The sequence below is a fragment of the Crinia signifera genome, chromosome 5 (genome assembly GCF_055691185.1).
Source record: "Crinia signifera chromosome 5, ASM5569118v1, whole genome shotgun sequence".
NCBI lineage: Eukaryota > Metazoa > Chordata > Amphibia > Anura > Myobatrachidae > Crinia > Crinia signifera.
Window position 1 is genome coordinate 331,654,763 of NC_139221.1, and position 22,168 is coordinate 331,676,930.

Sequence of the window (22,168 nt, forward strand, 5' to 3'; positions counted from 1 at the left end):
GGGACTGGCAGAGCGGATCAGCAGAATACAGTACAGTAATGGAGGGACTGGCAGAGCGCATCAGCAGAATACAGTACAGTAATGGAGGGACTGGCTGAGCGCATCAGCAGAATACAGTACAGTAATGGAGGGACTGGCAGAGCGGATCAGCAGAATACAGTACAGTAATGGAGGGACTGGCAGAGCGCATCAGCAGAATACAGTACAGTAATGGAGGGACTGGCAGAGCGGATCAGCAGAATACAGTACAGTAATGGGGAGACTGGCAGAGCAGATCAGCAGAATACAGTACAGTAATGGAGGGACTGGCAGAGCGCATCAGCAGAATACTGTACAGTGATGGAGGGACTGGCAGAGCGGATCAGCAGAATACTGTACAGTAATGGAGGGACTGGCTGAGCGCATCAGCAGAATACAGTACAGTAATGGAGGGACTGGCTGAGCGCATCAGCAGAATACAGTACAGTAATGGAGGGACTGGCAGAGCGGATCAGCGAATACAGTACAGTAATGGAGGGACTGGCAGAGCGGATCAGCAGAATACAGTACAGTAATGGAGGGACTGGCAGAGCGCATCAGCAGAATACAGTACAGTAATGGAGGGACTGGCTGAGCGCATCAGCAGAATACAGTACAGTAATGGAGGGACTGGCAGAGCGGATCAGCAGAATACAGTACAGTAATGGAGGGACTGGCAGAGCGGTACAGTACAGTAATGGGGGACTGGCAGAGCGGATCAGCAGAATAAAGTACAGTAATGGAGGGACTGGCAGAGCGCATCAGAAGAATACAGTACAGTAATGGAGGGACTGGCAGAGCGCATCAGCAGAATACAGTACAGTAATGGAGGGACTGGCTGAGCGCATCAGCAGAATACAGTACAGTAATGGAGGGACTGGCAGAGCGCATCAGCAGAATACAGTACAGTAATGGAGGGACTGGCTGAGCGCATCAGCAGAATACAGTACAGTAATGGAGGGACTGGCAGAGCGCATCAGCAGAATACAGTACAGTAATGGAGGGACTGGCAGAGCGGTACAGTACAGTAATGGGGGACTGGCAGAGCAGATCAGCAGAATACAGTACAGTAATGGGGGAGACTGGCAGAGCGGATCAGCAGAATACAGTACAGTAATGGAGGGACTGGCTGAGCGCATCAGCAGAATACAGTACAGTAATGGGGGGGGGACTGGCCGAGCGGATCAGCAGAATACAGTACAGTAATGGAGGGACTGGCAGAGCGCATCAGCAGAATACAGTACAGTAATGGAGGGACTGGCTGAGCGCATCAGCAGAATACAGTACAGTAATGGAGGGACTGGCAGAGCGGATCAGCAGAATACAGTACAGTAATGGAGGGACTGGCAGAGCGCATCAGCAGAATACAGTACAGTAATGGAGGGACTGGCAGAGCGGATCAGCAGAATACAGTACAGTAATGGGGAGACTGGCAGAGCAGATCAGCAGAATACAGTACAGTAATGGAGGGACTGGCAGAGCGCATCAGCAGAATACTGTACAGTAATGGAGGGACTGGCTGAGCGCATCAGCAGAATACAGTACAGTAATGGAGGGACTGGCTGAGCGCATCAGCAGAATACAGTACAGTAATGGAGGGACTGGCAGAGCGGATCAGCAGAATACAGTACAGTAATGGAGGGACTGGCAGAGCGGATCAGCAGAATACAGTACAGTAATGGAGGGACTGGCAGAGCGCATCAGCAGAATACAGTACAGTAATGGAGGGACTGGCTGAGCGCATCAGCAGAATACAGTACAGTAATGGAGGGACTGGCAGAGCGGATCAGCAGAATACAGTACAGTAATGGAGGGACTGGCAGAGCGGTACAGTACAGTAATGGGGGACTGGCAGAGCGGATCAGCAGAATACAGTACAGTAATGGAGGGACTGGCAGAGCGCATCAGCAGAATACAGTACAGTAATGGAGGGACTGGCAGAGCGCATCAGCAGAATACAGTACAGTAATGGAGGGACTGGCTGAGCGCATCAGCAGAATACAGTACAGTAATGGAGGGACTGGCAGAGCGCATCAGCAGAATACAGTACAGTAATGGAGGGACTGGCAGAGCGCATCAGCAGAATACAGTACAGTAATGGAGGGACTGGCAGAGCGCATCAGCAGAATACAGTACAGTAATGGAGGGACTGGCAGAGCGCATCAGCAGAATACAGTACAGTAATGGAGGGACTGGCAGAGCGGTACAGTACAGTAATGGGGGACTGGCAGAGCAGATCAGCAGAATACAGTACAGTAATGGGGGGGGACTGGCAGAGCGGATCAGCAGAATACAGTACAGTGATGGGAGGGACTGGCAGAGGGGATCAGCAGAATACAGTACAGTAATGGGGGGGGGGGACTGGCAGAGCGGATCAGCAGAATACTGTACAGTAATGGTCGACAGTCATTAGGTCGACATGGGAAAAGGTCGACATGGTTCTAGGTCGACAGGTCATTAGTTCGACAATTTCTAGGTCGACAGCCAAAAGGTTTTTCAAGTTTTTTTTACCTGAATGTCAACACAGTCGACATGGACATAGTTTAAAGTGCACCGCATCCTCTCGCGTGGGTCGCTGCGCTCGCAAGCATTGGGCACAGTGCCTCGATGTGCTCGGCACACTATTTTATTCTCCCAACATGCCCTAGTGGATGGTAGGGCATGAAATACCACCGGTCGGCACATGTCGGCTCAAAAAACAGTGAAAACCCCCATGTCGATCTTTTTACTGTCAACCTAGACACTGTCGAACTAATGACCTTTCAACCTAGAACCATGTCAACCTTTTCCTATGTTGACCTAGACCCATGGGTACTTGTTTCCTAGCACGGCGCCCATTGTATACCACTAATTAAGGGATGCGATGGGACCCAATTTTCGGGTCCTAAGACCCGCACTGTACAATTTTAATATCGTGTCGCATTGCATGCCATTACCATGGCATGCGATTATTAATTGTACAGGCATCCTGATGGGTGATTACTATGCACCCCCATTGTTAATGCCACCCCCACTATCAATGCCAACCCGAAGCGTGGTGAGCGCAGCGAGCCCGCGAGGGGCGGCGGTACGCGTCCTCCAACCTTTTCATACCCCCACTATCCACGTCGGCGTGGAGTTGATTTTATACAGTGTTGCGAGCGAACGCGGAATACATGTGAAGTAATCCGCGTCCCCACGCGGGGTTGACGGCGCTCGCCACGCTTCGGGCTCGGTGGCTCGCTGCGCTCGGCACACTATATAAGATCAACTCCGCGCTGACGTGGATGGTGGGTGTATGAAAAGGTCGGAGGAAGCGTACCGCCGCCCCTCGCGGGCTCGCACTCGCCACGCTTCGGGTTGGCATTCATAGTGGGGGTGGCATTAACAATGGGGGTGCATTTAACATAGTAATCACCCATCAGGGTGATTGTACAATTAAAAAATCGGGTCTGTTCGCATCGCATGCGATGTGATGAAATCGAAACGATGGCATACGATGAAAATCGTGGGCGCCGTGCTAGGAAACAAGTACCGACCCATGTCGACCTTTTCCCATGTCGATCTAATGGTGTCGACCTAATGACTGTCTACCATCATGCTGTAGAGTAGACCAAATGACCGCATCCTGACTGTACATAGCTGACACTTCAGCAGCTGAATTAGGGAAAAGAATCACATATAAAATTGTATTTATATGGAGAGCGGCTTGCCGTGGGGCTGCCGGGGACCCCCACCTTGTGTGCAGACCACCCCCCACATGCCATTGCTGCGTCTGTGAGTCAGGTGTGCACTGGGCCTATGTGACACCTCGGTGGGGTCAGAGCAGAGCGCTCGTCAGGTGTATAATATCCTGTCTGCGCTCCGCCCAATGATAAGTTATACGATTAGGTGGAGTTGGGATCATTACTGTAATTACAGACGTGGGAATGATCCGGCTGTACGCTGCTTTGTATCAGATAATTAGTATGGTCCTGTTAGCCGTGGGCTCATGCTGAGCGTTTCATAGATAGCACAGTACTAACTGGCACTGCCCATGTGAGGCCGGCAGCCAACAAATCCGACTGAGGAGATATTAGTCGTTAGGTAATTGTGTGATGACTGTATTCTACATCAGGGTGGCATTGCCTGCGGGCCCTCGGTGGCTCTCCCCATCCCCAACAGTTCTGATTGGTACAGTTTGTCCTAATGTCTGTTGTTAAATTGGACACAGGTCTGATCTATTGGGGGGTGTCCCCGGGGTCTGCTGCCCCTCGGGTGTCCCACGGGGTCTGCTGCCCCGAGCGGTGGAAATGATTCCTGCTGCTTTTTAATCTGAGACGTCTCTTATTTCTCCCGCACAGTTCCTGAGAGTGCGCACGGTCTCCGGACCCACCTATTTCTGCAGGACAGGAACCACCTTCAAGGGGAACCTGCTGGAGAAGTTCCTGCTGGTGGACTGTACGGTGGTCCTGAGTGGCACATACAGGTGAGCAGCATTTACTGCCTGGAATACCCACCTTCTAGGGTTACACACGTTGACGCTGTGTTCTCACGTTGTACTTGGAATATATTTAGGTGTGATAGCGCTATAATTAGCTGCGGTTAATGTATGTAAATGAGTATATTATTGTTAGATAATTGAGGCTTTATGGTAATTGCCTCTATAATTAGGATTAGAGGACGATGTGCCGGTTGTGTCATCACCGGTTTCTTACTCTCAGCCGGATCATGATTCTTCCTTGATGAGTTGAGATGATTGTTTGCTGGATATTTGTATGGGTGCGGAGCGTGCGCAGTCACACGCCACTGAATGCGTCCGTCCCACGTATGACTAAATGCTCCGGGATCACGCGCGCCGCCGGTGTGAGAACTATATTAGCACCAAAATGGCTCTCTGTTCTCCTATATGTTTCTTTTCCGTGATTTAAATAGAAGACGGTACTTAGATGTGACCTCATACACTTACCGGTAACCTCAATACGCATTGCGGCCCAAGGCACCAGGCGCAAGTGATCTCGGGTCCTGTGCAAAGCGGCTTCCAAACCTGAACCTGCATTGATGAGTTTTATATGCAACACTTGTATAAATGTGTGTGTGTGTGAGACGCAAAGCACAACAGAACGTGGCATGGAAACAATGGGTGTGGGTTTGACAGTAGTTTGGTCTACACGTGCAAGACTGTACTATGGTAGTAATGGATCTATGTTCTTCTCTTCCCTCAGCTTCATGTGGTCCTTTGAGAAGATCCACCGCAGCATGGCTCACATCTTCCAAGGCGAGCTGGTCTCAAGCTTCGATGAGGAGTTCCGCATCCTGTTTGCCCAGTCTGACCCCCTCATTCCTCCTGAGAATGCTTTGGCGAAAATGGACAAGCCATACATGGGAATGGTTCCTTTTGCCGGCCCTCGCCCGTATGATCGAAAGCTTCACTTCATGTACCCCAGGGACGACGGCTCACAGAATTCTTACCCCTCCTTTGGAGTAGACCCCGATAGACACTATTTCCAGCCATTCCGCAGAGAAGACGTGAGGAACGCCATGGACGTACCTGGCATGAGAGCGTACGGGCAGAGGTTTCCAGAGCCGATGCAGATGGATAAACAGCCAATGTCTTTCATGCAAAGCAAGCAGATGGAGATGGATGCCTATAAGAGGCACAGCTTTGCTGAAGGCACGTTCGAAAACTATACAGCCTCTAAGCAATACTCTAGGCAAATGTTCATGAACGCTGACAATAATGAGTACCGCATGCAGTCAAGCCACTTTCAGAAAAGTCAGTTTGTACAAATGGAACGGCCTGGGCGGACTCAGGGACTGTTTGAAAAGATCAGAGGAAACCGCCAAGGCCTACAAGATATGGATGACATGGACTCCAGGTTTCCTCATTACAAGGCTTTGCAAGGAGAAAGTCACTTAGCTCTTGAGGGTCCTCACACAAGACTTGGTTACAACCCTTCCAATTCTTCCCGAGAGGTCATACATGGTTCTGACCAGATGATGCATGGGGGAGAAGGACGCTTTGGGCAAAGGTCACTGCAACGCCAGAAATTCATGTGCCAGATGTCACCCACACAAAAGCAGGGCAATGAGCAAAAGCAGTTTTTCCAGGACCAAGACAACGATAAAAAACTCCAAGAAAACAAGCAAGGTTTGCGCAGCTGGCGGATCTCCTCGTACCTTAGCGGCATTCAGCCAGACCAGGAGGAAGAAGGCTTGCTGGTACCCATAGATTCGGAACCCTTCGAGGACTCCCTAGTACCAGTGGACAAACCAGCACCTTCAAGTGATACTTTTCTGAAGTTCTCTGTTGATCCAATCCCTCCATACAGACCTTTTATGACTCTTAATGATGCCCCCATGCCAGTAGAACCAACCAAAGAATTAGCCATAGTTGAGAAGGAGAAAGAAGAAAGTTCGTTAGCACGGCACGATTCTTTCCGGTCAAGGACTAATCCATTGATCCAAAGAAGTTCCCGGCTAAGATCATCACTTATATTCAGCAACTCAAAGTTAGAACTTCACAATTCCACCGCTGATGCTGTTCAGGTTCTTCAGAAGGAACAAAGTGTCAGTGAGGTGATTAAGGAAAATGAAGTTACGAAGACCTCCTCCTCTAAAGTGGCCGAGATCCTAGAGAAGTACAGAGGTGTCAACAAAGACAGCGAGGTCACTACGGTAATGCAAGCCAAAGCCTCCTCTAAAGTCATTGAGCAGGAGACGGAAGATGGACAGAAAAGAAGCACGGAATCTTTGGCATACAAATCTCTAGAATCCAATCTGCTGGATAAAGATTCCTTTAGCCGGACCTATTTGGAATCTCAGTATCGCTCTTCCGTTACATCTCAATTCCAAGACCTTTTTAAAAAAGAGTCACATTCTAGCTCTTTCACCAGGATGGAACAAAAGGTCTCGAATATCCAGACAATAGAAAGCAAAAAGCCTGCTCTTCCAGAGACCAAAGATAGTGGACCCATTATCACTGAAGTGGTTGAGCCGCCAAATACACCAGTAATGGAAGTGCAAAAGCCCCAGACCATAGCTACCTCTGGCCTCAATTTTGGAAATGCTCTAGAGAGTATGTCTCAAAACCCAACACCTGTCAGTCCCTTGGCCAAGTCAGAGGAGGAATTGGCAAAAGCTGATCAGAATCCCTTTGAGTTTATGCGAAGAGGGTCCATGAAGCTCAAACAGTTTTTGCAATCGAAAGCGGAGAAGAAGGCAGAAGAAGAAGCTGCATCCGATGCAGCTAAAGTAGAGAAACAAAATAATGCACTGAAGCGACTTTCTAAAACAGACAGCCTGGAATCTACACCTGTGGTGGATGGGGAAGAGAAGACCACTAAGTTACCATCTGTTTCTCCAAAGTCTACATCTACTTCCCAAAGCCGGTTGTCCGCCTCAACCTCTAATGTCATCTTCAGCAGTAACCTACGTGATGACACCAAGGTGATCTTGGAGCAAATATCTGCCAATAGCCAGAAAAACAGGGCTGAGATGGCCAAGCAATCACAAGCTCTGACCACAAATGACACTGAGGTGGCAACGCCAAGTAGCACCAACTCATCAGTAGCCAGTGAGGACTCTGCAACCACTGCAGACTCCGCCTCCGTAAGCAGGACAGGAAGCTTCTTAAGCAGAAGCCGCTTTTCACGGCCTTCCCCAACCTCCCCAGAGGATAGAGACAATCTGCTGAAGCGGATGGAGAGCATTAGGAAAGAGAAACGAGTCTACAGTAGGTTTGAGGTATTTTGCAAAAAAGATGAACAGCAGAGCAACACGGAGGAGAATGACGATGACTCGAAGGATAAGAAATTGGGAAAGTTAGTGCCTAGAATTTTAGGAAGTCTAATTAAGAAATGACCAGAAATACAATGTAGACTTTTCCATTCGGTGCCAATTCTACTTCAGTCTACTGAGAACTCTTGTGCTTTAATTGCCAGTTGAGGCGTTATCTGGGCAGCCTGATTTCCGTTCCAGAGGTGTCCAAAGACCTCAATTCTTTCAAATTTATTCCAACAGATTGAAAATGTTATGTACAACAAAAGAAAGTGTTCAAACTACTGACTTGATCCTACAGAGACAATTAAGATGTTTACTCTGAGAACAAATGAATGGAGATGATATTGTAAAATTGCCTAAGAAGCTTCCACTTCTGCCTGGGTGACGACGCAGAGCAGTTTGTCCATGACAGGGTTTTATACCGTCTTTGTCTTTCTCTCTTCTTGTCTTCATGTTACTGTGCTTTGTATAGTGGCAGCATACACAGAAGATACCCCAGACCTTCAGCCAGGGCAGATGTAGTTGCCCCTCCAGTGGGTGTGGAGATACAGTGCTCACAACTGCCATACACCCATCGCTTGCTCTAAACACTAATACCTGCACATTAATTTATTCGGCATTACTGTCATTAACAAGTTAAACGGTACCTTTTAGATGATAATAATAATAATGGGGAGGTTGTAGAAAGTATTGGGGGGAAAAGCTAATTTGGGGTGCACTGCGGCATACCCTAGTTTTATATACAGAGGATGAAGCACTGAACAGTCATTACTGGGTTTAACAATCCCTATTTTTCTACATTTTGTAAATAGCAATTTATATATAGAATTTCTTAGCAGTATGTGAATTATGCTCCTTACCAGACAGATGGAACTATCGCTGTCACATGATGACATCATAGAGTTATGTGACATAATTCAGGGGCGGCCATTTTTAGATTTTTACATTTTTATCTGTTGAATGTGCAGATTCTGGGTGTTTTATAATAACCTGGCGCACCGATGTAGCGGAACCGCCAGCAACAGTTCTGCTGTCTGTTACGCAGTCTGTGGGTGCCCAAAGCTAATGTCTCTTATTGGCTGTGTCACATATTTCAGGTTTATAAAGGAAATCACTTGAAAGTGGGAACACGCAAAAATTTCCAGAATCCATTTACGCAGCACACTAGTTATACCAAAACATAGCGGGCAGCTCTGCGAGTGGGCGTCAGCCAGGCGGTCCAATGGTTGCTGTCACCTAGTAGCACATCTCCCCCCGGCATCGGCTGTATGCGCACTGATTGTCATCACTACTGACCCGATGGGGTTCCGATTACAGCAGCCCGGTGTGCCGGGGGGATGCACAACTTACAGTCATTATCTTTTTACCGTTGTTTTTATATGGTGACCAAATGAAACCTGTCTGGTGTGAGAGGATATTTAAAATAAAGCTCTAACTGTACAACAAGCATTAACTGTCATGGGCTCATTGATTGCAGTGTACTTTCTTGCATTCCCTCATTCTTCCAGCAGGGGGCAGTGCAGGATCATCACTTATAGCCAACAACAGATGGGGCAGATGGTTTATTTATTTATAGTTTCTTATATAGCGCAGCAGATTCCGTTACAGCGTCTTATATAGCGCAGCAGATTCTGTTACAGTGTCTTATATAGCGCAGCAGATTCCGTTACAGTGTCTTATATAGCACAGCAGATTCCGTTACAGCGTCTTATATAGCGCAGCAGATTCCGTTACAGTGTCTTATAGAGCACAGCAGAGTCCGTTACAGCGTCTTATATAGCGCAGCAGATTCCGTTACAGCGTCTTATATAGTGCAGCAGATTCCGGTACAGCGTCTTATATAGCGCAGCAGATTCCGTCACAGTGTCTTATATAGCGCAGCAGATTCCGTTACAGCGTCTTATATAGCGCAGCAGATTCCGTTACAGCGTCTTATATAGCGCAGCAGATTCCGGTACAGCGTCTTATATAGCGCAGCAGATTCCGTTACAGCGTCTTATATAGCGCAGCAGATTCCGTTACAGCGTCTTATATAGCGCAGCAGATTCCGTTACAGAGTCTTATATAGCGCAGCAGATTCCGTTACAGTGTCTTATATAGCGCAGCAGATTCCGTTACAGTGTATTATATAGCGCAGCAGATTCCGTTACAGCGTCTAATATAGCGCAGCAGATTCCGATACAGCGTCTTATATAGCGCAGCAGATTCCGTTACAGCGTCTTATATAGCGCAGCAGATTCCGTTACAGTGTCTTATATAGCGCAGCAGATTCCGTTACAGTTTCTTATATAGCGCAGCAGATTCCGTTACAGCGTTTTATATAGCGCAGCAGATTCCGTTACAGCGTCTTATATAGCGCAGCAGATTCCGTTACAGTTTCTTATATAGCGCAGCAGATTCCGTTACAGCGTCTTATATAGCGCAGCAGATTCCGTTACAGTGTCTTATATAGCGCAACAGATTCCGTTACAGTGTCTTATACAGCGCAGCAGATTCTGTTAGTGTCTTATATAGCGCAGCAGATTCCGTTACAGCGTCTTATATAGCGCAGCAGATTCCGTTACAGCGTCTTATATAGCGCAGCAGATTCCGTTACAGCGTCTTATATAGCGCAGCAGATTCCGTTACAGCGTCTTATATAGCGCAGCAGATTCCGATACAGCGTCTTATATAGCGCAGCAGATTCCGTTACAGCGTCTTATATAGCGCAGCAGATTCCGTTACAGCGTGTTATATAGCGCAGCAGATTCCGTTTAAGTGTCTTATATAGCGCAGCAGATTCCGTTACAGTGTCTTATATAGCACAGCAGATTCCGTTACAGCGTCTTATATAGCGCAGCAGATTCCGTTACAGCGTCTTATATAGCGCAGCAGATTCCGTTACAGTGTCTTATATAGCGCAGTAGATTCCGTTACAGTTACTTATATAGCGCAGCAGATTCCGTTTCAGTGTGTTATATAGCGCAGCAGATTCCGTTACAGTGTGTTATATAGCGCAGCAGATTCCGTTACAGTGTGTTATATAGCGCAGCAGATTCCGTTACAGCGTCTTATATAGCGCAGCAGATTCCGTTACAGCGTCTTATATAGCGCAGCAGATTCCGTTACAGCGTCTTATATAGCGCAGCAGATTCCGTTACAGCGTCTTATATAGCGCAGCAGATTCCGTTACAGCGTCTTATATAGCGCAGCAGATTCCGTTACAGCGTCTTATATAGCGCAGCAGATTCCGTTACAGCGTCTTATATAGCGCAGCAGATTCCGTTACAGCGTCTTATATAGCGCAGCAGATTCCGTTACAGCGTCTTATATAGCGCAGCAGATTCCGTTACAGCGTCTTATATAGCGCAGCAGATTCCGTTACAGTGTCTTATATAGCGCAGCAGATTCCATTACAGCGTCTTATATAGCGCAGCAGATTCCGTTACAGTGTATTATATAGCGCAGCAGATTCCGTTACAGCGTCTAATATAGTGCAGCAGATTCCGTTACAGTTTCTTATATAGTGCAGCAGATTCCGTTACAGTGTCATATATAGCGCAGCAGATTCCGTTACAGCGTCTTATATAGCGCAGCAGATTCCGTTACAGTGTCTTATATAGCGCAGCAGATTCCGTTACTGTGTCTTATATAGCGCAGTAGATTCCGTTACAGTTACTTATATAGCGCAGCAGATTCCGTTACAGCGTCTTATATAGCGCAGCAGATTCCGATACAGCGTCTTATATAGCGCAGCAGATTCCGTTACAGCGTCTTATATAGCGCAGCAGATTCCGTTACAGTGTCTTATATAGCGCAACAGATTCCGTTAGTGTCTTATACAGCGCAGCAGATTCTGTTACAGTGTCTTATATAGCGCAGCAGATTCCGTTACAGCGTCTTATATAGCGCAGCAGATTCCGTTACAGTTTCTTATATAGCGCAGCAGATTCCGTTACAGCGTCTTATATAGCGCAGCAGATTCCGTTACAGCGTCTTATACAGCGCAGCAGATTCCGTTACAGTGTCTTATACAGCGCAGCAGATTCTGTTACAGTGTCTTATATAGCGCAGCAGATTCCGTTACAGCGTCTTATATAGCGCAGCAGATTCCGTTACAGTGTCTTATATAGCGCAGCAGATTCCGTTACAGCGTCTTATATAGCGCAGCAGATTCCGTTACAGTGTCTTATATAGCGCAGCAGATTCCGATACAACGTCTTATATAGCGCAGCAGATTCCGTTACAGCGTCTTATATAGCGCAGCAGATTCCGTTACAGTGTGTTATATAGTGCAGCAGATTCCGTTTAAGTGTCTTATATAGCGCAGCAGATTCCGTTACAGTGTCTTATATAGCGCAGCAGATTCCGTTACAGCGTCTTATATAGCGCAGCAGATTCCGTTACAGTGTCTTATATAGCGCAGCAGATTCCGTTACAGTGTCTTATATAGCGCAACAGATTCCGTTACAGTGTCTTATATAGCGCAGCAGATTCCGTTACAGCGTCTTATATAGCGCAGCAGATTCCGTTACAGCGTCTTATATAGCGCAGTAGATTCCGTTACAGCGTCTTATATAGCGCAGCAGATTCCGTTACAGCGTCTTATATAGCGCAGTAGATTCCGTTACAGTTACTTATATAGCGCAGCAGATTCCGTTACAGTGTGTTATATAGCGCAGCAGATTCCGTTACAGTGTCTTATATAGCGCAGCAGATTCCGTTACAGTGTCTTATATAGCGCAGCAGATTCCGTTACAGCGTCTTATATAGCGCAGCAGATTCCGTTACAGCGTCTTATATAGCGCAGCAGATTCCGTTACAGCGTCTTATATAGCGCAGCAGATTCCGTTACAGCGTCTAATATAGTGCAGCAGATTCCGTTACAGTTTCTTATATAGTGCAGCAGATTCCGTTACAGTGTCATATATAGCGCAGCAGATTCCGTTACAGCGTCTTATATAGCGCAGCAGATTCCGTTACAGTGTCTTATATAGCGCAGCAGATTCCGTTACTGTGTCTTATATAGCGCAGTAGATTCCGTTACAGTTACTTATATAGCGCAGCAGATTCCGTTACAGCGTCTTATATAGCGCAGCAGATTCCGATACAGCGTCTTATATAGCGCAGCAGATTCCGTTACAGTGTCTTATATAGCGCAGCAGATTCCGTTACAGCGTCTTATATAGCGCAGCAGATTCCGTTACAGCGTCTTATATAGCGCAGTAGATTCCGTTACAGTGTCTTATATAGCGCAGCAGATTCCGATACAGCGTCTTATATAGCGCAGCAGATTCCGTTACAGCGTCTTATATAGCGCAGCAGATTCCGTTACAGTGTCTTATATAGCGCAGCAGATTCCATTGCAGTGTCTTATATAGCGCAGCAGATTCTGTTACAGCGTCTTATATAGCGCAGCAGATTCCGTTACAGCGTCTTATATAGCGCAGCAGATTCCGTTACAGCGTCTTATATAGCGCAGCAGATTCCGTTACAGCGTCTTATATAGCGCAGCAGATTCCGTTACAGTGTCTTATATATCGCAGCAGATTCCGTTACAGTGTCTTATATAGCGCAGCAGATTCCGTTACAGCGCCTTATATAACGCAGCAGATTCCGTTGCGCTTTACAATGGTAGACAGTGATAAAACAAACTGGGTAACAACAGACAGATTGGAGGTAGGAGGGCCCTGCTGCAAGCTTACAATCTATAGGGATATAGGGGGGAAACACAAGGACAGGCACCAGTAATAGCATAGCAGTCCCACCAAGTTACAGGTCCAGAAGGGAAGCTATATAATACATAAGTGCCTCAGAGGGTTATGTGTGTGGTATATAAATATGATAGGCTTGCCTGAAGAGGTGAGTTTTCAGGGAACGCTTGAAAGTTTGGAGAGTGGTGGAGAGTCTTAATGTGCGTGGAAGGGCATTCCATAGGGTGGGAGCAGCCCGATGAAAGTAACTTTTAGTTAGTAACTTTTCTGGGTTTTATATTTCTATATAATGCTATGTAATTGCTCACCTATAAAAGCACATTCTGCTGTGAGCTTTAGACCAGATAGCATGCCTGGAATCAAACATTAATGCAGCGGTTCTCAAACTGTTGGTCCTGACCCCAAAGTGGGTCCCGACTTTCTCAGCATGGGGTCACAACTCCATGTTGCTGACCATCAGCCTAATGACTCTTCTAATCTCAGTCAGTGATTCAAGGAGTTGTTGAATTGTCTGCTGTTTTAGACTCCTCCCATCATTTTGTGGCTCCCCAATGCTGCCATGTAGGTGCTGTGTGATGACCTTCTGCAGTAACTTGCTGGGGTCCTGTCATTATTTTTACTGTCTAATGGGGTCCCAGAGCAAAATAGTTTGGGGACCCCTGCATTAATGTAATAGCTATGTATATTGTAATAATTTTGAGCAATAGTGTCAGGACCTGCAGAAAAGTGATGTCTTACAAATTTATATTTATATGTTTTTTTTATTTATTTGATTGATTTGAAATTAATTTGAAAGTAATGTAAAGGACATCACACACTTAGGGTGCTGAAGACACTATTGTGGGTATATATATATTTTGTAATTTAAAAGTCCTTTATTATAGTGGTCCGCTATAATAAAGGACTTTTAAATTACAAAATCAGTCTGTGAGAGTACTTGTTTGCATTGGACCTTGGCGTTCTCTGGATGGCATCGCAGCAAGCTTTACACAAGCAGAGTGCCGGGAAAATCGATTAAGGAGACCAGGAGACTGGATTAGTTCCCAACGTTTCGAGGCACTTAGCCTCTTTATCAAGATGTCCAGCACAACCACAGACTGCAAATAAGCCCCGGATGCCTCCACAGATCAAAGGATATCTAAATATTGCAGAGAAGCAAATGTAGCACTCCAGGCTTCAATAGGTTAAAACTTACCTTTTAATGGTGCAAATAAGGCAACGTTTCAATGCCAGCGTAAATATATATATAATATAATATAATGACGAGGAGACAACAGGCACCTGATATTGTTATTAATAAAAACCAATCATTTATAAATGATTATGTTGTGCGTACCAAATAATACATTTTTCAACATGTGGATAAAGATGACTTCCTTCAAATACTGTGACGATATATATCCCACTATGGGTGCAAAGGTCGTACCCATGGCTGTGCCACACGTTTGCAAATAAAATTTTAAAAATATATAAAATGGTCCCAAAAAAATGTAAAATAATTCTGTGTCAGTATAATAATAATATCACAGATAAAATTGACATAGGCTGCTGATAATTCTGGGTCATTTCTTCAAGGTTTCTCTGCACGCCTGGATAGCTTTTTTATGTTCTATCAATGTATATAGTGAAGAAACATCTATAGTTGCCCAAATGTATGTGTCTTTCCATTGGACATTTTTCAGAAGTTGAAGAACACTGATGTCAGATAATACAGGAGTTTATTTGTTTTTAAGAAATACATCTACATATTCTGAGCAGTGGGCTGTTAACGAGTCTATTCTGGCTATGATGGGTCTAACATTTTTTTTCCCGGTTTTATATATACCCCCCCTTTTTTTTTATGTGCAACCATACATGCCAATAATTGTATAAATACTTTTACTTCTACATGGTAACCTTCACGTTTTGAAAAAGCTAAAGTTTAGTGGGCTATACGTCATCACAGTATTTGAAGAAAGTCCTCTTTATCCGCATGTTAAAAACTTCATTATTTGGTACGCACAACATATTTATAATTTAGTAGCTGACCCTCCTGGCGTTGCCCGGGAAAACCTTGGGGTTTTTATCATTTCCAAAATTTCTGTGATCACTCCTGCTCTAGAGGAGGTAAAAATTCAGAGGCCTTATTTTATATCTATTATTATTGTGACCCATATCTCCTCATATCCAAAGGGATCTCATTGATCTCTCCTATGATATGGTTTGGGATGGTCATTGCCCCTGATGAAGTCCTTTTAGGATGAAACGCGTTGGGTACTTCTTCTAGACCGTGATATCTAAGGACACCCCACTTCCTGTCACAGTCCCTACCTGCACTGTACATTATAACGTGGCTGCTGTATATTATAATTGATTACGTGGAATGTTCCTAACGCTGTTACAGGTAGATACCATTAGCTGCAAATCAGCGGCCATGACCTCATGCACTTAGTAGGGATCACACCCGGAAGCTCCGGGCGCTGCTCAGTAGGGATCATACCGTGCAGCTCCTGGCACTACTCAGTAGGGATCACACCAGACAGTTCCTGGTGCTGCTCAGTAGGGATCACACTGTGCAGCTCCTGATGCTGCTCAGTAGGGATCAGACCGGGAAGATCCCGGCACCACTCAGTAGGGATCACACCGGGCAGCTCCTGGTGCTGCTCAGTAGGGATCACAGTAGAACGCTTCTAGCATCACTCAATAGGGATCACACCAGACAGCTCCTGGCACCACTTAGTAGGGATCACACCAGGCAGCTCCTGCCACCGCTCAGGGATCACAACAGGCAGCTCCTGGCACTTCCCAGTAGGGATCACACCAGACGGCTCCCGGCACCACTCAGTAGGGATCACACCAGGCAGCTCCTGGCGCTGCTCAGTAGGGATCACAATGGGCAGCTCCTGGCACTTCTTAGTAGGGATCACACCAGACGGCGCCTGGCACCATTCAGTAGGGATCACACCAGGCAGCTCCTGGCACTTCCCAGTAGGGATCACACCAGACGGCTCCCAGCACCGCTCAGTAGGATCACACCAGGCAGCTCCTGGCACTTCCCAGTAGGGATCACACCAGACAGCTCCTGGCACTTCTCAGTAGGGATCACACCAGGCAGCTCCTGTCACCGCTCAGTAGGGATCACACCGGGCAGCTTCTGTCACCGCTCAGTAGGGATCACACCAGACAGTTCCTGGTGCTGCTCAGTAGGGATCACACTGTGCAGCTCCTGATGCTGCTCAGTAGGGATCACACCGGGAAGATCCCGGCACCACTCAGTAGGGATCACACCGGGCAGCTCCTGACGCTGCTCAGTAGGGATCACAGTAGACCGCTTCTAGCATCACTCAATAGGGATTACAACGGGCAGCTTCTGTCACCGCTCAGTAGGGATCACACCAGGCAGCTCCTGTCACCGTTCAGTAGGGATCACAGCTGGGGGCTCCTGGCACTTCCCAGTAGGGATCACACCAGACAGTTCCCTGCACCATTCAGTAGGGATCACAGCTGGGGGCTCCTGGCACTTCCCAGTAGGGATCACAACAGGCAGCTCCTGCCACCGCTCACACAGCCAATAGGAGGTTGGTTCCATTTATCTCCCCAGGGGCCCGGGGTTCTCCAGTTACACTATTAGATCTGTCCTTATATTAGTAAGATACAATCTCTGTGTATGGGTAAAAACCAGACCCAGACGGCCGAACCGGACATCAAAATGTGCAGCCCGGAGCTTGCAGCATAGGGGGTGTCCTGCCCGGGGGATCTTCACGTGACAGCTGTCACCACGGAGAGGAGGGGGAGATTAAAGTCTCCCTGTATGGTCCGGGCATGTAGCAAGAACTGGACCATACGGGGAGGCTGTAATCTCCCCTTCCCCATGTGCCTGGTGATGGCTATCACAGGGACCCCCTTGGACAAGGCACCCCCAGGACAGGACACTGCAAGCTCCGGAATGCAGAGTTTGATGACCGGTCCGGGGTCGGTTTTTACCTAGTCCCACAATCTCCTCCTTATATTGTAATAGTTATCCCATGGCACCATACTCCTGTGCCCACTGCAGCAGCATTCCATGCACAGGTAAGTAGTGCACTATGGGTAACGGGTGCGTCAGGTACGTAACACTGCAGCATCCACAAGGTGGCGCCCTAACCCAGTGATCAGAGAGCTCATTGTGGTCCTGCTACAGGGGTGACGCTGCTGTGGCTCATCCACAGGCAGAGGCACTGCGGCTTCCTGACCTTATAATGGGACAGTACAACTTGGGGATCACACTGCACCCATATAATTACTTACCCCACTGGAGTCGCAGCTGCCATTTCCCTGGTGATTTGCGTATGTTCAGTAAATATGTCCCTGGGAATAAGGAGTGGGAGCCATTTTCCTGGAGACCAGCACAGAACACAGCGCTGCGGCAGCTGACAGCGGAGGGCCACACAGAGCATGTGCGTGCCCCCCTCTCCAGGGGAGCCGAGAGAGGGGGGGAGCGGGTACTAATTACCCGGGCCCACACTTGCTGAAGGGGCCCCGCAGGGGCCCTGGTCTGACCCCTCCCTTCCCCCTCCATCCCTCTCGGGTAGCAACAGTAGCACACACTTCTACAGCATGTGCTGTGCTGACAGCAGGCTCAGCATGAGTGTCTCACTGACAGCGTGAGAGGTCATGCTGAGCCTGCAGTCAGCACAGCACATGCTGTAGGTGTGTGCTGCTTCTGAGATTACAGTTTTTAGAGTTTTCTTTCACCCTCCTCTAAACATTTTGGGGGCGTGGCCTAAGTGTGGGAGGTTCCCACAACACACACTTAGGCCACGCCCCCCAAATTTTACCGGGGCCCGGCATTCCTCTCGGCTGCCCTGCCCCTCTCAATCCGCCCTGGACAAGGTACCAACCAATCAGCTTCTTTAATGTTACTGGCTGTGTTTGGGTGGGATGCCTGGGTACCGCTGCAGAGGAGTTTGCCAGCTTTTGCTGGTAATACCCTATAGAAGCCTATGGGCTTCTCTCCGTCACTGATCCCTCCTAGTATGTCCCGCTACGGGGCCGTCACATCGCACATGTGTAGAGGGACTCCCGGGTCTCAGACCTGGAAGTTCAGCACCAGAGCCACATCGTAAAGGACCGCTGTTATCGTAAGCGTTGTCCTTGGCATTAACCATGTCGGTGGTATGCCCGGTAAATTCTCAGGCTGAGCTGTGCTGCCAGCGTGGGTTTGCCCGAGAAATTTCTGGGCATGCCACCACCTGTACACCCCCAGCCAGTCCCGACTCCCAACCCCAAATCAGGGTTCCCCTGCTGCTGCCATTCGGGAAAGTTCTGGGCTGCTTGAACCCCCCCCCCCCCATGCCTGGGTGCCTGGGGTGGGGAGTTGGGACTGGCTGGCAGTGAGCAATGAGGTCCCTAGAGGTGGTGCCCACCTATCAGTTATTAGTCACTGTAAGTTCGTATTTCTGTAGGTTTGTCCTGCCCCAGAAAAACCACCACTCAAGGGGTTAAATATGTTACAGCATCTGCGACTAGTAAGAATGTGTTACCCGGTGGAGAGGGGCGCGGGTGTTAGAGCACTCTCCTAGCTTTGACATAATCACCCCACAACCGTTACTTAGTGAACGATATATCGGATGATACGTCTCTTAGTGTGTAGCCAGCTGTGCGCTGTACTGTGGAGTCCTGCTACAATGTTACAGCACTATAGAGATCGCATTGTATAAAGGGGGGGGGGGGGGGGGTGCACAGGTGTGTATATTAGTAATATACAACACACAACTGTGTGACTAATAACTAGTAATACAATCCCAGGGATGTCGTCCCCTTAGTACATATGAGCTTACGGTGTACGACAGAGGCCTGTACGCCCACATCTGCATTAGAATGAAGCTTCCGGGAGGGTCTCTGCTGTTACTAGAACTGTATCAGAGTTTGTTTTGGGCTCTGTAATCCCCCCCCCCCAGGATATGGTCATTAGGTCTACAACAACTAGGTCGACAAGCATTGTGTCGACATGGGTCTAGGTCGACCCAAGCATTAGGTCAACATGGGCTAGGTCGACAGTCAAAAGGTCGACATGGGGGTTTTCACTGTTTTTGAGCTGACATTTGCCGACAGGTGGTATTCCATGCCCTACTATCCACTAGGGCGTGCTGGGAGAATAAAATAGTGCCGAGCGTAGCGGTGCCCTTCAAACTGTGTCCATGTCGTCTGTGTCGACATTCGGGTCAAAACACAGTGAAAAACCCCATGTCGACCTTTTGACTGTCAACCTAACCCATGTCGACCTAATGTCATGTCGACCTTGCTGCATGTCGACCTAGTGGTGTTGTAGACCCAACATCATCCGCCACACATCACACTAACGTATACGATTAATAACACAAAGGACAGCTCGGCGCTGTGCAGCGGGTCCCCCCTCCCTTCCTGCACCCTTACCCGGCTGCTGCTGCTGGGCCAGGGCTCCACCTCCTCCTCATCTCTGCACCCGGAAGGAGGAGGTCACTGGTCCGGGCAGAGGTGAGAGTGGGTGGGGGGGCTTCTATGGGGTTACGCAGAGCCGGCGCCTCCACTAGGCAGGTCTAGGCATTTGCCTAGGGCGCCAGCCACTGGAGGGTGGTGCTGAGCCGCCGAGGAGAGGTACCATAGAAAGCAGGGAGCGGGGCAGCAGGTGAGTCAGTGAGCTTCCCTGGACACGGGGGGTGCGGGCGCCCACCGCAGTATCGCCTGCACACACCCCTGTGCTGTAGTATCTTCCGCACCCTCCCTCACCCCCCGGAGCGCGGGTAGTGCCCGCTGAAATCCCTCCCGGAGCGCGGGTAGTGCCCGCTGAAATCCCCCCCTCCCCCGGAGCGCAGGTAGTGCCTGCTGAAATCCCCCCCGGAGCACGGGTAGTGCCCGCTGAAATCCTCCCCCCGGAGCGCGTGTAGTGATGAAACTCCCCCCCAGAGGGGAGCGGGCAGGGGACTTGCACCGGCCCTGGGGTTACGCCATCTGAAACTGGCGTACCCCCCGCGGTGAATGGAGATAGTAGAAGAGATGTAAGTGGGAGTGAGTAATGCATGTGGATGAGAGATGCAGAGCGGAGAGGTCGGGCCACGCTGCACATGCGCAGAGGGACGCCTGGGACCCGAAGTCCAGGGAGTGCGCTGCATCACAAATTACAGCTCATGTGCGGTACCCGGTGGAGGGCGCAGAAAGGGGCGGCGGATGTTAGAACATCCCACCATTTATAAGATAAGAGAAGAGATGCACATTGGTATAATCTGGTTTATGGCCTTGTGTGTATTTTATATTGAATACGGTAGAATACCAGGAATACAGGTAACCAATGGCGGATCCGCAGACGTCTGGTGAGGAAGATTGGCCTCGCAGCTGCATTCATGATGGATTGTAGGGGTGACCGTCTGTATTGGGGACTATTGCAATAAGCAATGTGTGATATGATGGGTGCATGGATTAGAGTGTTAGCAGTGTCCTGTGTAAGGTATTATGGATATATTAGATGCATGTAACATGATTTAGAGACAGATTGAATGTGAGGAATAGAGGACAGCTCAGGATGACCCCTAGGCAGCGAGCTTGAGGGGTAGGGTAGATTGTTGTATTCTCAGTGGTGATAGAGATATCAGGTTGGAAATTACTGGTGGGAATATAAGTAATTCTGTTTTGGAAATGTTGAGTTTGAGGTGGCGAGGTGACATCCAGGATGAGGCGGCAGAGAGACATCAGTGCCAGTAGATGTGGTACAGACCGAGAAAAGCAGAGAACCCAAGGTCTCCTAGAGATAGAGGAAGGAGGTGGAATCAGGGAATGTACACAGCACAATAGCACTCACACCTAGGACCATGAACCCATGGGACCCCCCCCCCCCCCCCCCCGCACCCCATTCCTAGCCATAATGAGGCAATTGGAAGCTGTGTATTTGCTTAATTGGACCAATAATTACATGTCATTATTGGAGTGAAAATCTGCTAAGTGCTGAATAAAGATGTGGGACAGGTAAATGGGGTGCTCTATGGATGAGACAGGTAAATGGGGGTGCTCTATGGATGGGACAGGTAAATGGCGCTGTATGGAGGGGACAGGTAAATGGGGGTGCTCTATGGAGGGGACAGGTAAATGGGGGTGCTCTATAAAGGGAACAGGTAAATGGGGGTGCTCTATGGATGGTACAGGTAAATGGGGGTGCTCTATGGATGGTACAGGTAAATGGGGTGCTCTATGGATGGGACAGGTAAATGGGGTGCTCTATGGAGGGGACAGGTAAATGGGGGTGCTCTATGGATGGGACAGGTAAATGGGGGTGCTCTATGGATGGGACAGGTAAATGGGGGTGCTCTATGGATGAGACAGGTAAATGGCGCTGTATGGATGGGACAGGTAAATGGGGGTGCTCTCTGGATAGAACAGGTAAAAGGGGGTGCTCTATGGAGGGGACAGGTAAATGGGGGTGCTCTATGGATGGGATGGGTAAATGGGGTGCTCTATGGAGGGGACAGGTAAATGGGGGTGCTCTATGGATGGTACAGGTAAATGGGGGTGCTCTATGGATGGTACAGGTAAATGGGGGTGCTCTATGGATGGTACAGGTAAATGGGGGTGCTCTATGGATGGGACGGGTAAATGGGGTGCTCTATGGATGGTACAGGTAAATGGGGGTGCTCTGTGGATGGTACAGGTAAATGGCGCTGTATGGATGGGACAGGTAAATGGGGGTGCTCTGTGGATGGTACAGGTAAATGGCGCTGTATGGATGGGAC

At 48.4% G+C, this 22,168-nt stretch overlaps 1 protein-coding gene across 4 annotated transcripts in view; it reads left to right on the forward strand.

Annotated features, from left to right (window-relative positions):
* Window positions 1-9,207, forward strand: part of SACK1H (scaffolding CK1 anchoring protein H) — an 88,590-nt gene extending 79,383 nt beyond the window's left edge. For all 4 annotated transcript variants that reach the window (XM_083145034.1, XM_083145033.1, XM_083145036.1 and 1 more), the window contains exons 4-5: window positions 4,341-4,465; window positions 5,202-9,207. In XM_083145034.1, the coding sequence (XP_083001160.1) occupies window positions 4,341-4,465; window positions 5,202-7,839 (2,763 nt within the window). In that variant the 3' untranslated portion in view covers window positions 7,840-9,207. The remainder of the gene's footprint in view (window positions 1-4,340; window positions 4,466-5,201) is intronic.
* The last annotated feature ends 12,961 nt before the right edge of the window (window positions 9,208-22,168 follow it).